We start from the raw sequence: 15,690 nt of genomic DNA, 5'->3' as shown, positions 1-15,690 counted from the left end.
CATTTGATAATGTGGTCACAAACTTTGCTCTTAAAGAAAATACTTTAATAGATGCAGCTTACTGTGAAAGCACAAAGCACTGAAAACTTTCTCATATCTGACAATGTACTGATTGTTGCAAAATGCTGACACTGGAGACTCCTTCCATAAAGGTTAAAATAAACATTTAAAATTAAAAAAACTTAAAAAAAAAATTTTAAACATAGTTATTGTCAATTATTAATATTACAAAAATATAAACCATCATATTGTCATGTTAAATATAACATTACTTTTCTTTGTCAAATAGATCATTTTAAACCCTAATTTGTTGGTTTGCTGCATCACTATTAGAGTTTCTTATGTTACTTATTTTTTTTATCTTAATAAATTGTGTGCAATAAAGAAAAGCATATTTCTCGAATCACTGCTTTTACGGCTTTATTTACTTCAGCAATCGTAACCTTTTTCATTGTGGTTATGATAATTATACTACTATATTATTATACTCCGCATGCCAGCTAACAACAGAGAAAATAGGTGTTTTTTTAATTATTTTTGTGATTATTACTTTAGTCAAAGGCAGCCATTGCAGTGTTTCAGTCTATAATAGGATCACGGGGCTAATAGGATCGGACTGGATTGCCTTCAGAATAATCCTATGGATTCTTATAGAAGAGGTGTCAGACATTTTAAAGGAACCATTTTTTCTTAGGAACACATTTGTTCTAGTAAATATTTAGTATTTTTCCACAGGCCTACTAAATTCTCGTATTACTGCTTTTATGTAAATGTTTATCATCTAGAGCAGTGGTCCCCAACCTTTTTTACACCACGGACCGGATTAATGTCGGACAATATTTTCACAGACCGGCCTTTAAGGTGTGGTGGATAAATACAACAAAATAAAATGATACGACCGGCATAAAAACTGATATTTTCTAAATATAATAATAAACATGAATACACGGTGTTGTTTTTTGTATTTTGCTGGTTTGGGGGTTTCAATTTACCCTAATATATTATGTGTTACCGGCCGGAGCAGCCCCTTTAAGGAAGGTAGCAGATAGAGGTAAGACACGTGACCGAGGCATCGCGACTTGCATCAAGAGTGAGTCATAGACAAATGTGACGGAGAGAATTCGGTAATTTCCCAAAATAAATAATCGTTCAGGATAACTAAATAAAACGAAAATAATGTAAGTTATGTATTCTATTTGTGCGACCCGGTACCAATTGCCACACGGACCGGTGCAGGTCCGCGGATTGGGGATCACTGATTTAGAGCACATGTTCAGGCTTGCTTATGCTTATATATATATATATCATGACAAACCGTTTACAGGCTTTGTAACGCAAACAGATCGAACTTGTTCCATTCCCACAAATGTAACCATTAACACTTATAACCATTTTTGAATATAAGAAACTAATTCCAGTGTGCTAACAGTACTAACCAGAGTGTTAGGAGAAGTCTAAAAATCTGACACTGAATTAAGTTTTCAGTAGAACTAGTACTAAAATCACAGCTTGATACTGGATCAGATCTGTAGTACTCTAGAATCTGTATAAACATTTCCTTACACACATGAAAAATATATACCATGCATACTAAATGTATACACACATACACAACTACATAGCATATCTCTGTATGTTGCATCTGTATGTTTTGCAAATGGACCCACCTGAGGATTAGACATTAGCTAATCCTTTCCTTTCTGATCAGCAGAAAGGCTGTGGCCATTTTCATTTTGCACGTCTTCCTGCTGCGAGTTTCTATAGCTTAAAGCTAAGAATACTGTATAAACAGGAGTGCAGTGAGAAATACCCAAGAGCTCTAAAATAATGGTAATAATCCAAATAAGAGAGATGAGCAGTTCCAACAAAAAGTCTTTATTTACAAAACCTCACAGTAAAGAGCTACTGAAAACAGCCCATCCATCAAACATTTGAGTAACTTGATCTACAGAACAAGAAGACCGTAAATAAAACAAAACAAAAGAACTGTAAGTAAAAAGGAATCAGATGCTCCTGGTTTTAACTCCCATTACAGGTTCAGATCAGATCAGCCACTGGGGGGGAGAGAGAGAAAGAGATTGATCACACAATGAACAGGCTGATATTAATTTAAGGCAGGACAGTTAGATACACACTGCGGAAATTACATTTTCAATGTACAGAAGATGTGCACTGTAAACATACCATTCATTGGCATTTCGTCGATCTGTGTGGAATAGTACTGCTCAATATCACGGAGGATGCGGATGTCGTCATTCTTTACAAAGTTGATTGCCACACCCTTACGGCCATAACGACCTGATCGTCCAATTCTGAAAAGCAGACATGTTACACTCCAGGCTTGTGCTTTATTCATACCAATGCCAATGAACCAAATGATGTTTATTCGGTTAAAATCTACATATGAAGCTGCTTTGTAACAATGTTCATTATCAAAATTGCTTTATAAAACAAATGGGGGACCCCCCCCCAAAAAAAAAACACACCACTACAATTACATAGTACTTTTAAGTACCATGACTTCGAATAGTATTAAAAAATTAATAAATAAAAAGCATTGGAGACAAAATGTTAGGAACAATAATCAAGGGCATGGTGTTGTGCCATTTTATAAACTTTTTTATTCTTCTTATATCACAGAACTATCATAAACACTGTTATTCAAAGTGAGTAAACCAAGTGGTCCTGTTATTTCTATTTCAGCAGCTATACATTTTATATAGAAAAGCAAAAAACTCAAACATTAAAAATACTTCTGAATATAATGTGTTTTTGTTCTGTTTATGTGAAGCATCCACTGTACAGTTCCCCGTGTAAACTTGTATGCAAAGATGAGTTCACTGATATGCATAAGCCAAAAGTTTTAATTACATCAGTCATTACTATCAGAGTCCCCGTTACAGCCGATTAATCCCCTTAACTGGCTAATTAGAATCGTGGTATAATAAAGGTGCTGGGAGCAGAATAGCAACAATGTTTCTCGTCATACAGTGGACTATTCCTGTAGAACAGTGTTAATTAACTATAACTTCATACCTGTGGATGTACAACTCTCTGTTGTTTGGCAAGTCGTAGTTGATGATCAGAGAGACCTGAGGCACATCCAACCCTCTGGCCCACACATCTGTAGAGATCAGCACTCGACTACCAAAAAAAGACAAATCAAACATTACGATTACATTTACACAGGAGTGTAGTTCATCCACATCATTTCCACTTCAGATACAATTTGAATCACCATATCATTCAAATCCAAATCAAGTTGTCTGCTCACGACATAACACTTTTCAAATTATTCATTCTGAACAGTTTTCTGGAATATTGAGTGTGTGAATGCATGGATGTTATGCATACAGTGTTCCTAGCGTCAACCTCACCTACAATTAATAAATATAAAGAAATGCCAAAAACATTAGCCAGGAGTATTAAGCCCTCTGTGTTGTCCTCTCTAAAAATAATCAGTTTTATGTTTTGAGGTGATGCTAATTTCATATTAAAAATAAATAAATATAGGATAAAAGGGTGATCAGACTGATGTATTACCTGGCTCCAGATCTAAACTCCTTCATAATGGACTCTCTCTCTTTTTGTGGCATGTCTCCATGCATAGAGGACACGGTGAAGTTTGCCTCCCTCATCTTCTCGGTTAGCCAGTCCACCTGCATTAAATAAAAACAGACATAGAAATCATTATGGGGAAGATGGATTAAAATGAAATGTGAAATGTGTTTTCCCCAAAACCAACACAGAATATTACAATGCAAATATTGACTGAAGCAATGGTTTCCTCCCAATGTGAAATGGTGTTTTTGGTTCTATAACACACGTTCCTAATCTGAACTCCCGACCCAGTGCTGTGATGGGCTTGATCGTTTTATTTTGTAGTGCAGTGTATGGGAATGCAGTACTGACCTTTCGCTTGGTGTTGCAGAAGATGACTGCTTGCGTGATGGTCAGTGTGTCATAGAGGTCACACAGTGTGTCGAACTTCCACTCTTCTCTTTCCACAGCCACAAAGAACTGCTTAATTCCCTCCAGTGTCAACTCATCACTGCACACAGGAACGACTAATTAAAATAAATGGATCTCAAAGAAGAAAGTAAATAAGAAAACATCTACAAATAGAAGTGAGTTAGGTATAAAAAAAACAACATCTAATTAACATGACATTGGGCATAATGGCAACTTGTTAAGAAAGCTTATAATTGCCTTACCGCTTTACCAAAATGCGAATGGGGTCTGTCATGAATTTGTTGGTCATCTCCAGGATCTCGTGTGGCAGGGTGGCACTGATCAGACACACCTGAGTAGCAGGAGGCAGGTATCGGTACACATCATAAATCTGCTCTTTAAAACCTGCACACAAAGAAAAGACAAATCTGAAGTACAGCCCAAAGATAGATATTCTAATCATCCAAGAATCAGCTTGTTCTTTTAAAAACCTTTACCTTTGTTAAGCATTTCATCAGCTTCATCCAGAACCAGCATCTTGATAGCACGTGTCCTCAGACTTCTCCGACGGATCATATCTGCAAAAGGAAGTGAAAGGGTTCATACTTACCACATTATTAACCCAAACTGCATGAAATCCACAACAACGAAAAAAACAAGCATAATTACCAAACACTCTGCCGGGGGTTCCTGCTACAACATGCTGACCATAATCAAGCTTCCTGATGTCCTCACCAACATTCGTCCCACCAATACAGGCATGACACTGAACGTTCATGTAGTCACCCAGAGCAAGAAGAACCTTTATATAAAAAAAACGAGAGAGAAAAAAAAAAAAAAAAAAAAAAAGAATTAGCATTGAACAACACTGAGTGAGGATATGTTGGTGAACCTGAGACAACATCTGATACATATGATGTACTTGGTTACCTTTTGAATTTGTCCAGCTAACTCTCTGGTTGGCGCCAAAATTAGCGCCTGGGTCTCACGCACCTATTGGTAAGAAATAAATAAGAGTAAGCAACAGACACAGCCGTGCATCTAAGTTTCACACAAGTGGAAAACTACACTGAAAGAGAAAGTTGTGTACTACCTGAATGTCCAGGCACTGGAGCACTGATACACAAAACGTGGCTGTTTTACCGGTACCAGACTGTGACCTGAGGGAGGAATTCAGATTCTTGAGTTAAAGCAGATAAACGTGAAGCAAATCTTGCATAGCATTACTTCAATATAATCAGACAATTACCATGAATTGAATAGAGCAACAAAACTGAAGCACATCGAAGTGCACTGAGATTAATAGTAAAACTGCCCAAAAAGTATATGTTTTTCTCTTCAGCGGTTACTTTTTACTCACTTTTTGGTACTGTTTTTCTTCATTTCTAAATTAATATTATTTACTACTTACAAGTAATCCCACACCAATAAAGGAACAGGGAATTCTTGTTAATCTGCTGTACACACTGCATCCCCAAACAGGGTTGCAATCTTTTCTGTAGAAACCATAGTTTCTTCATTCTGGACTGGTAAAATATAATAAACAGGGTATGTCTGGATTTAAGTGTGTTAGATTAGAAAGTAAATTGAAGAACTCACTGAGCGATGACATCTCTCCCCTTTATAATCTGCTTAATGGCTCTTTGTTGGATGGCTGAGGGTTTCTCAAAACCTAAAAAAAAACAAAAAAAGAAGAGGTTAAGGCTTTTTAAATTAGATAAGAAAATAGTGTGAACGTGTATTTAATGGTTGTGAGACACACAAAAAAAAACATAGAAAAACAAGTACATAAATAAAAAACGTCCACGTGAGTAAATCATGTCCAAGTTGTTTAGGACTTTCAGAACCGGTTTGTGATCATGAACAAAATCTACAGGACGAACGAGCAGCTGCATTTATCTTAAAAACACACAGAAACACATTAGCAATTGGGGTGTTGCGTTTTTTACCCACCCATATTACCCACAACGCCGCCTCAGGTTGTACTTAACAGGCAGTTGTGTGAAAACGGGTGAGAAAAGAAATGCGCCATCTTGATGCGCTAACTAGCCAACTAGCAACCTCAGAATTCAAACCAGATATTAAGAGCATTTCAGATGTTTATACTCATGCTGATTAATTTAAATTGTCACCACACGGATGGAAAATATAAAACGGCGTGGAAAGTCGGCCAACGGTGGAGCAGGCCGCAATCCCCAGACTGTACCGTAAGCGTAGATGCCGCGGAGCAGGTCCTCCCGCAGGCCCATCGTATCAAAAGTCGGCGTAACATCGACCTCCTCACTCGTCTCAAATTCCACTTTGGTCATGTCTTCTTCCTTTAGGAGTCGCTTCCGTCCACTTACAGGAGCCGCCGCCATGACCACGAGCCAAAACTGATCTCTCTTATAAACCTAATAAATATAAGGATGTAAAACGCCGATCCGCTCTTTACACCGAGGAGCACTAAGGAAAGAAACCCCGCGTGTATCACGGAAGTGACGCACAAATCTTGCGCCTATGACGTTGACGTCATAGGCGCAAAACAAAAAAAAGCATCCCACTAGTAAACAAAACATTCCCATTAACTTGATTTCTTTGTTTACCAGAATAGGTATTACAAATTGACAAAATGGAAGTAAAAAAAATTTAGCATTTCATTTGGAAATCAAGGTCCCAGAGTCTGGAGGAAGAGAGGAGAGGCACAGAATTCAAAATGTTTGAGGTCTAGTGTAAAGTTTGCACAGTCAGTGGTAATTTAGGGAGTCATGTCAACTGCTGATGTTGGTTTACCGTGGTTTATCAAGTCCAAGGTCAGCACAGCCGTCTACCAGGAAGTTTTAGAGCATTTCATGCTTCCCTCTGCTGACCAGCTTTATGGAGATGCTAAATTCATTTTCCAGCAGGATTTTGCCACCTGCCCACACTGCCAAAAGCACCAAAAGTTGTTTAAATGACCATGGTGTTGGTGTGCTTGACTGGCCAGCAAACTCACCAGACCTCAACGCCATAGAGAATCTATGTGGTATTGTCAAAAAAAATGAGAAACAAGACCACAAATGCAAATGAGCTGAAGGCCACTGTCAAAGAAACCTGGGCTTCCATACCACCTCAGCAGTGCCACAGACCGATCACCTCCATGCCATGCCGAATTGAGGCAGTACTTAAATCAAAAATACTACCAAGTATTGAGTACATATACAGTAAATTAACATACTTTCCAGAAGGACAATTCACTAAAAATGTTTTTTTGATTGGTCTTATGACGTATTCTAATTTTTTGAGATTGATGGTGAATTGTTGGGTTTTTGTTAAATGTGAGCCAAAATCATCAAAATAAAAAAAAAATAAACACTTGAAATATATCAGTCTGCGTGTGATGAATCTATATAATGAGTTTCACTTTTTGTATTGAATTACTAAAATAAATCAACTTTTTAATGATCTTCTAATTTATTGAGATGCACCTGTATATACACTTATATGTTTACATTATACTTCAATGTCCACAAAGTTACTCAAGAGGTTTAAGGATGGATTTGGACTGTAATATCAACATAGTCTACTACAATGGTTCAGGCCATAAGTTGCATGAACTTTTTTATCACTTCACACCTCAACAAGGATTGAAGTGTAATTAATGGACATTCGGTGGCACCCAGATGAGGATCGGTTCACTTCTGAGTCTTGTTCCTTCCAAGTAAATTTTGCTCGCCATTTCAGGGAGTTTTTCTATGCCACAGTTGCCACTGACTTACTCTTAGAGATAAACTTAAAGAACAAACTTATATAGCCACTAAACTTATACCAGTGGTGGCTGGTCAGGGCCAGCAAAGCCTTCTCTGCTGGCCTAACCACTATCAGAAGCACTGGCCTACATTTACAACCTAAATTCTAATATTTGTTTCATGAAATTGTATTAATTTAATCCTAACAGTCTATTCTCTTCTTTTTGTAGTGTTTCCCTTGTTCGCACTGCTTCCAGTACTTGTATGTGGATGTTAGATTTTTTTCCAAACAGATTTCAGCCTTTATGTGCTGCCATGTCCCTCTAATCTGCCCAGGGCCTTCAAATTTAGTACTTCTGGCCTTTTTACCTTAGTGTCTATTAAAAATAAATCTGTTTCTTTAACAATCAGATTTCAAATTTACCTCACAGGGCCAGCTAGCTGGCCCAGATCATCATCAGCATTTTTTATCTCTAAATGGTTGGTTACAAAACTGTTACAGCCAAGTTTGACTGGTAAAATTTCCTACCTACAAAGAAAGAGAAATCTATTTTTCAGAAAAGCTAGACATCGTAAAGAGAGGTCGGCCAACCCCAAAGCTAGCTAGCTTGTCTCAGCCCGGGAAAGGGTTTGTTCACCACCTCCAGACCAGTGATGTCATGTTAATAGACAAATATTGATTCTGAACTGCTCCAGATGATGTAGGTGGCACAGTTAGTGTAGAGTAGAGGTTTGGAGTTGTCTTAACTGGGATTCTTGCTTTAGTAAAATGGTATTCACCATCCATACGGGAAATGCCTCTTTGTATAGTATTGATGGTTTCTGTAATTGCGACATGATAATTGTGGCATTAAGAGGTGGATTAAGTTGGGCAAGTCCCCAGTTACCAAATGCACAGCCTGCCACTGACATACGTTATTTCATACAACTTCATAACCACTTTCTCTATATAAAGCTGCTTTGAGAATGTCTATGGTTAAACCCACTATACACAATGAATTAAATGATTAAAATGATTAGTTCATACATTCTAATCATTACATTTTTAGTTCTGTATCTATAGATTTCTAACTGTTCAATGCAAAATTACTTTCACCTGACAAAAGAATCAGCTTTCGGGGACCCCCCCCAAAAAAAACCTCTTCAAGACTGTTTTGAATTGAAGAACATGTTCTAGTAAAGGTCAAGTAGAATGATGCTTAAATTTATTTCTTTCAAATTTGATTCTTTTGTCAGGTACATTAAATTTTTTTTATATTTTGATTTTATTGCACAACAAAAAAAAGATTCAGAAGCAAAATCCCTCTCAAGACAAATTTATTGTGGGATGTTCCAACGAGCCACATAGAAAATGCAGTCTGAGACAAGGTGGTGTTTTAATCTGTACAAAAACAAAGTCCCAGTTTACTGGTCCTTCATCTCCTTCAGTCTCTTGATGGCAGACTTGACTGTGACAGCAGACGTTGTGCTGTGAAAGAGGAGGAGAAGAGGAAAAAAAAAATAATAAAAAAAAATCATCAAAAGGTAATTTTTTTATTTAATAACTTGAATATATAACCAGATATAAAAAGCACATTCTTACTTGTATGTCCAGGCACCTCCAGCAACAGTTTTCATGCAGGAGCCACAGTGCCAGATGCCAACAGCTCGTCTCTTCATCTTGGTCTAATGGAAAGGGGTAAGAAAAGAAGGGAATTAAAATTATAATAATAAATTAAATTTATTATTTAATAGATAAATAATTATATACAAATGTAAACCTCACTGGAAAGTAAACCTTCAGTAGTAGATACCAAAAACCTAATTGATTCTTGTATACAAATTACAATAAATAATACTAAAAATAAAATAAATAAATAATAATAATAAAAAATCCCCATCAGGCAAACATCAGCCTGTTATCAAGACCAAGCTGTAAATACTGCATTCAGTTCAAAAGGTTTGATGTGAAACTTCCAGAACATTAAATATTTTGTGGGTGAAGGCAACATAGAGGCAAAAATGTAAAAATTGCTTAAAAAAAAAAAATAATAAATAAATAAAATTAGTTGTCCAGATCTGCTTTGAGAAGAATGCAATAAATAAAATCAGTAAAAAGACTAATATTCCTGGCAGTCTACTGTTGCCACCTTTAGAAATTGCAATAACAGTATACACAGACAAAGATACAACAAAAACATATGCAAAGACCTGGGCTCAGAGCATGTACAGCTTTTTGTACTCCGAAGATTCTCAAAGAGAAAAGTGTCACCAATTTATGAACTCAAAGCAAAAATCACTTTCTTTAAGAGAATAACTAACCTTAAGCTGTTTAACAACAAAATATGATGTATACAAATCTGCTTATCTTTCTGATGTGTTCGAGCAACTCAACACATTAAACTTGTTTAAGCAAGGAACCATAAATTGTCTGGGCCCAATGTTTTTAAACAGCCTAACAGTTACTGCATTTAGGAAGAAAATCACACTGTGGGCATTTTAATAAAGTATTTATGATTCATCATTGTAGTGACGGTCGAATTTTGGACTGCTATTTTATAGCCACATATCTATGGGAACATGTGGGTCCATGGCCAACCCTGTTGAGAACCACTGCCTTATAGCAAACAGTACTGGTCAATAACATAAGATCACTATTGGGTCAGAACTGACAGTTTCTGCTTAAACAGTGCATAATAGTCCCACACAAACAAGTACAGGGTACACAGGTAACATACCATTATCACACCAACTTCTGGCCTGGAATACAGTCCTGTTTCCAAGACTAATGAAAAGAACTCATTACTAAATAAGCCCAACTGTCAGCTCAAGTACAAATCATAACCAAAAAAAATATATATATATAATTTTTGGTAATTTGATTAAGTTAAATATTTTTGTTTGAATTCACTGACATTACCCCACTTGAACATAGATCATACACTGCATTTAAAAACTCCATCCTGTTCCAGTCCTGAACAAACCCCAAAGCTCTTCTCTTATTAGGTCCTCTTTGGTCAACTCACCTTTCCACAGAAGGAGCAGGTGTACTTGGCGTGTTGGCTGATCTCAATCTTTTTCACCATCTTCCTGAGTGAGGCACCATAACGGGTACCGTATTTCCCAACAATTCCCACCTTCTTGGTGCGTTTGGCCTGCAGACCAAAGAAATTAAGAAACAGATTGAAAAAAAATTAAAAACATAGGTTTGCTCATATGGTTCATTTTAAACTTAACTTTGCCCATATTGCAGCTGTCCAAGTTACTTAAGTGTAAAATACATCAGGTTGTGACGACAGTGCAAATTATTGTTTTTCTTTCTTTTTATAACAAATTATACTGTATTACCAAGTGACCAGCTTAAAGCAGCTTTATTTCTGATAACGGTAGTATGGAGAGTATTTCTAATAACATTTGTATTAACAGTCACTCACTGGGCTCTTTCTCAATCATGAAAATCCATCATTTTCCAATGGGGGAAAACTGACATTACACCAACACTGGAGACTGCATTCACTCTAGTTTAAAAAATAGTGCTTGTCTATATTCGGATATTTATAACAGCTTATAAACGAACGCAGGGAGTAAAAAAAGTCATGAATGCATTACCACTTCACTAAACAACCTTGCTAGCCACATTAGCTTGCTAACTACACATAACTACCAGCTTAGCAAACATTAGCTAACTAGCTAGTTAGCTAGAATGTCGTCTTAAACTATTTTTAACAGCGGTTAAGAGTTAGATATAGTTGTAATAACTTGATTCATTAAAATATGGACTATTAGTTCGGGGTTATAGCCGCCGCTAAGGCTCGGACCGCCGCGAATAGCAACCAGAAGAGCTCGTCCAGCGGCAAATGTTTAAATATAAAATATAAACGAAAAACATTTCTTTAATTAAAACTATTGGCAGTAATGTCTTTCGTACAGTTTGTAGAGTGGAATAATAAATGAACGTGCGTCAGTTTGAACACGATGGATTAGATTTATGTGGATTATTCCACCGGAGACATTCACTCACCATTTTAGCAGAAGAGGTGCGAAGCCAAAGAGGGAGGATAAAGTGCGCATGCGCGATTTACCAGCCGCAAGCGTAAAGGATTCTGGGATATCTGAGTTCTGACTAGTTAGTAATAAATGATACTAAAATAATTAAAACTCATTCTTTATCCTGAGTTAAAACGTGAAAATGAAAATACATTAAAAAAATCAATATTGCAAACAAACATGAATTTGAGATATTTTACCCCTTTTTTTCCATTTTTTTATTTTGCCTTTTTGCTCTTGTTAGTCTTTGATATACATTTAGCCTTTTTCTGGAGAAAAAAACAACAACTGCTGATTAATTAAATAATGTTTAATGTAATGTGTTTATGTGCAATGTAATTATGCAACATTTGATTGATTTCTGTCTATTTGGACCATAAATTATTATAGTTTTGAAGCGGCCCATTCCCACTAGTCAAGTCAAGTTTATTTGTATAGCGCTTTTCACAACAGACATTGTCTCAAAGCAGCTTTACAGAAAACAACAGTGAAGGTGAATGGTGTGCGTTTGTCCCTGATGAGCAAGCCGTGGCGACAGTGGCAAGGAAAAACTCCCTTAGATGATATGAGGAAGAAACCTTGAGAGGAACCAGACTCAAAGGGGAACCCATCCTCATATGGGTGACATCAAAAGTTTGGTCATAAATCTTTCAACAATACAGAACAATTTGTGATCATCATAGATCCAGCATCAGCTTCTCCATGCCAGGGCCTTTAAACACTCGGCATCTACTTCTCCATGATCATCCATAGGTCCATAATCTTCACGAGGTGGGACGTGACTGGAGCTGGCCAAACCTCAGGATGCCTCGGGATGGGGAGAGAAAGAGAAGCAGTGGAGAGGAATTAGCGTAGCTGCTGTTTATGATATTAACAGCACAAGTTGATAATGTGCATGTAATCATATATTCTGGAGCACAAGGTTGTGATGTGATGTGTGTGATGTGTGTTATGTGTAGGCTTTGCTAAAAAGATATGTTTTTAATCTACACTTAAACTGGGAGAGTGTATCTGAACCCCGAACACTGTCAGGAAGACTGTTCCAGAGTTTAGGAGCTAAATGTGAAAATGCTCTACCGCCTTTAGTGGACTTTGCTATTCTAGGAACTACTAGAAGCCCAGAGTTTTGAGATCTCAGGGAGCGTGACGGATTGTAGCGTGTTAAGAGACTGGATAGATACATGGGAGCCAAACCATTTAGTGCTTTATAAGTGAGTAGCAGTAGTTTGTAGTCTATTCGAAACTTAATAGGAAGCCAATGTAGGGACGATAAGATTGGGGTTATATGATCGTATTTTCTTGACCTAGTAAGAACTCTTGCTGCGGCATTCTGAACTAACTGAAGCTTGTTTATTAATGATACAGGACATCCACCTAGTAATGCATTACAGTAGTCTATTCTAGAGGTCATAAACGCATGGACGAGCTTCTCTGCATCAGATATAGATAACATATTTCTTAGCTTAGAAATATTTCTAAGGTGAAAGAAGGCTGTTTTTGTAACTTGATTGATGTGATTTTTGAAAGATAAGTTGCTGTCTAAAATAACTCCCAGGTCTTTTACCGTTGAACTAGTAGTTACAGAACAACCGTCTAAATGCAGGCTGAGATGCTGGAGCTTCTGTGTACTATTTTTTGGGCCGATGAGCAAAATCTCCGTTTTATCAGAATTTAATAGCAGAAAGTTATGGGTCATCCAATCTCTTATTTCTTCAACACACTCAGTTATGCGAGCTAATTGAGCTGTATCGCCTGGTTTGGATGAAATATATAGCTGGGTATCATCAGCATAACAATGGAAGCTAATTCCATGCCTTCTAATAATATTTCCTAATGGAAGCATGTATATTGTAAAAAGCAGGGGTCCCAGAACTGACCCTTGTGGCACGCCATAATTTACTAGCATTATCCTGGATAGCTCTCCATTTAAATCTACGAAATGGTAACGATTGGACAGGTAGGATTTAAACCAGCTTAATGCCTGTCCCTGAATACCGATGTAATTCTGTAAGCGATCGAGGAGAAGATCATGATCTATAGTGTCGAACGCAGCACTAAGATCTAGTAAAACTAATAGGGAGATGTAGCCTTGGTCTGAAGCTAAAAACAGGTCGTTAGTGATTTTAACTAGAGCAGTTTCTGTGCTATGATGGGGCCTAAAACCTGACTGAAACTCTTCAAAGATATTGTTCTCCTGCAAGTGGTTACATAACTGGGCAGCGACAATCTTTTCTAAAATCTTAGACATAAATGGGAGATTTGAAATTGGTCTGTAATTCGATAGCGTGTTTGGATCCAGATTAGGTTTTTTAATGAGGGGCTTAATAACTGCTAACTTGAGGGATTTAGGGACATGACCTAACGATAGTGAGGAGTTAATAATATTTAAAAGAGGCTCACCAGCTGTATATAACACTTCCTTCAGTAGTTTAGTGGGAATTGGATCTAACTGACATGTTGTTGATTTAGCTTTCATAATAGCATCATACAGCTCTTCCTGTCCTATACATGTAAAACAGTGTAGTTGTGGGGTTGTAAGTACGATTGTGTCGGGAGATGCTGTCAGAGGTTGAACTGCCACAATTGTTTTTCGAATGTTATCTATTTTTTCAGTGAAGAAATTCATAAAGTCTTCACTACTAAACTGTGATGGAACACATTTTTCAGATCCCTGATTTGTTGTTAATTTAGCGACTGTACTGAAAAGGAACCTGGGGTTGTTTTTGTTATTTTCTATGAGTTTGCTCAGGTGTTTAGCTCTAGCAGCTTTTAGCGCCTGTCTGTAGCTAAGCATACTGTCTTTATACGCAATTCTAAATACCTCCAATTTAGTTTTCCTCCATTTTCTCTCCAGATTACGTGTTGTTCTCTTTAGGGCATGCGTATGACTATTATACCAAGGTGCAGGTGCTTGTTCTCGAACCTTTTTTAACCGGATGGGGGCAACAGTGTCTAAAGTGCTAGTGAGGATAAGGTCTATGTTGTTCGCCATCTCATCAAGATGATCAGCAGTTATGGGTTTAATGTGAAACTGAGATAAATCAGGCAGGTTATTTATGAATCTGTCCTTAGTGGTTGGAATAATAGTCCTACCAAGTCGATACCGTGGTGAAACACGGTTAATCTGCTCTACCGGTAGTGTGTACAGTAGGAGATAATGGTCTGTGATGTCATCACTCTGGGGTAAAATATCTATATCAGTGACGTCTGCTCCGTGGGATATTATTAAGTCTAGTGTGTGGTTAAAACGGTGGGTTGGTCTGGTGACGTTTTGTTTAACTCCAAAAGAGTTTAGTAAATCGACAAATGATAATCCTAGGGCATCGTTTTCATCATCTACATGAATATTAAAATCTCCTACAAGCAGCACTTTATCAAAGCTGATCAAGAGGTCTGAGAGAAAACAAGCAAACTCATGAAGAAAATCAGCGTAGGGCCCTGGGGGTCTGTACACGGTGACCAGAGCGAGTTTTCTGTGCATGTCTGAAAGTGCAATTTTAAGAACGAGCACTTCAAATGATTTAAAGCTGAATCCTAATCTCTGACTAACATTAAGAGAAGCACTATAAATGGTTCCTACACCCCCCCCCCCCCCCACGACCAGTCTGACGGGGCTCATGCTTATAAACATATCCTAACGGTGTCGACTCGTTTAGACCCATATAATCACCTGGTTTAATCCAGGTCTCAGTGAGACAGAGTGCATCGAGATTATTATCTGTGATCATCTCATTTACAATTTACAATCCCACTACTGTAGTGTGTGGTGCTTTTACAAGCGTATCAAGTAGTAGGTTTATTGTACAGAAAACACTGTACACTTACTGACCTTATAACATCTACTACCTTGTTATTAGGCCATATAACTCATGTAAATAATAAAATAAATAAGGCATAATTTCTATGATCATGATAAGTGATCCGTCACATGCAAGTGTACAAAAAACACTTCAACAAATAATACGTACATTAATTATATTTATTATTAGCTTTTAAACCACTTAGA

The 15,690-nt window shown here is 37.2% G+C and overlaps 3 protein-coding genes across 3 annotated transcripts in view; 1 reads left to right on the top strand and 2 right to left on the bottom strand.

Moving 5' to 3' along the window:
• The window catches only part of LOC310735980 (uncharacterized protein), a 139,632-nt gene that overhangs the window by 57,362 nt on the left and 66,580 nt on the right, over window positions 1-15,690 (top strand). The window lies entirely within an intron of this gene.
• eif4a3 (eukaryotic translation initiation factor 4A3) lies at window positions 1,860-6,456 on the bottom strand. The gene is made up of 12 exons (XM_083559320.1): window positions 6,158-6,456; window positions 5,551-5,623; window positions 5,045-5,111; window positions 4,882-4,944; window positions 4,621-4,753; window positions 4,449-4,529; window positions 4,215-4,356; window positions 3,913-4,051; window positions 3,544-3,659; window positions 3,037-3,144; window positions 2,185-2,312; window positions 1,860-2,054 (listed from the first exon to the last, which is right to left on the bottom strand). Exons 1-12 carry the CDS (start codon window positions 6,309-6,311, stop codon window positions 2,038-2,040), a joined length of 1,221 nt encoding a protein of 406 aa, XP_083415446.1. The 5' UTR covers window positions 6,312-6,456; the 3' UTR covers window positions 1,860-2,037.
• rpl37a (ribosomal protein L37a) lies at window positions 8,959-11,754 on the bottom strand. Its single transcript, XM_083558260.1, has 4 exons — window positions 11,659-11,754; window positions 10,664-10,792; window positions 9,241-9,323; window positions 8,959-9,126 (listed from the first exon to the last, which is right to left on the bottom strand). The coding sequence occupies exons 1-4, from the start codon at window positions 11,659-11,661 to the stop codon at window positions 9,063-9,065; spliced, it is 279 nt and encodes a 92-aa protein (XP_083414386.1). The 5' UTR covers window positions 11,662-11,754; the 3' UTR covers window positions 8,959-9,062.

Source organism: Silurus aristotelis (assembly GCF_946808225.1).
Source record: "Silurus aristotelis genome assembly, chromosome: 13".
NCBI lineage: Eukaryota > Metazoa > Chordata > Actinopteri > Siluriformes > Siluridae > Silurus > Silurus aristotelis.
This window is presented reverse-complemented; position numbering and strand designations above follow the sequence as displayed.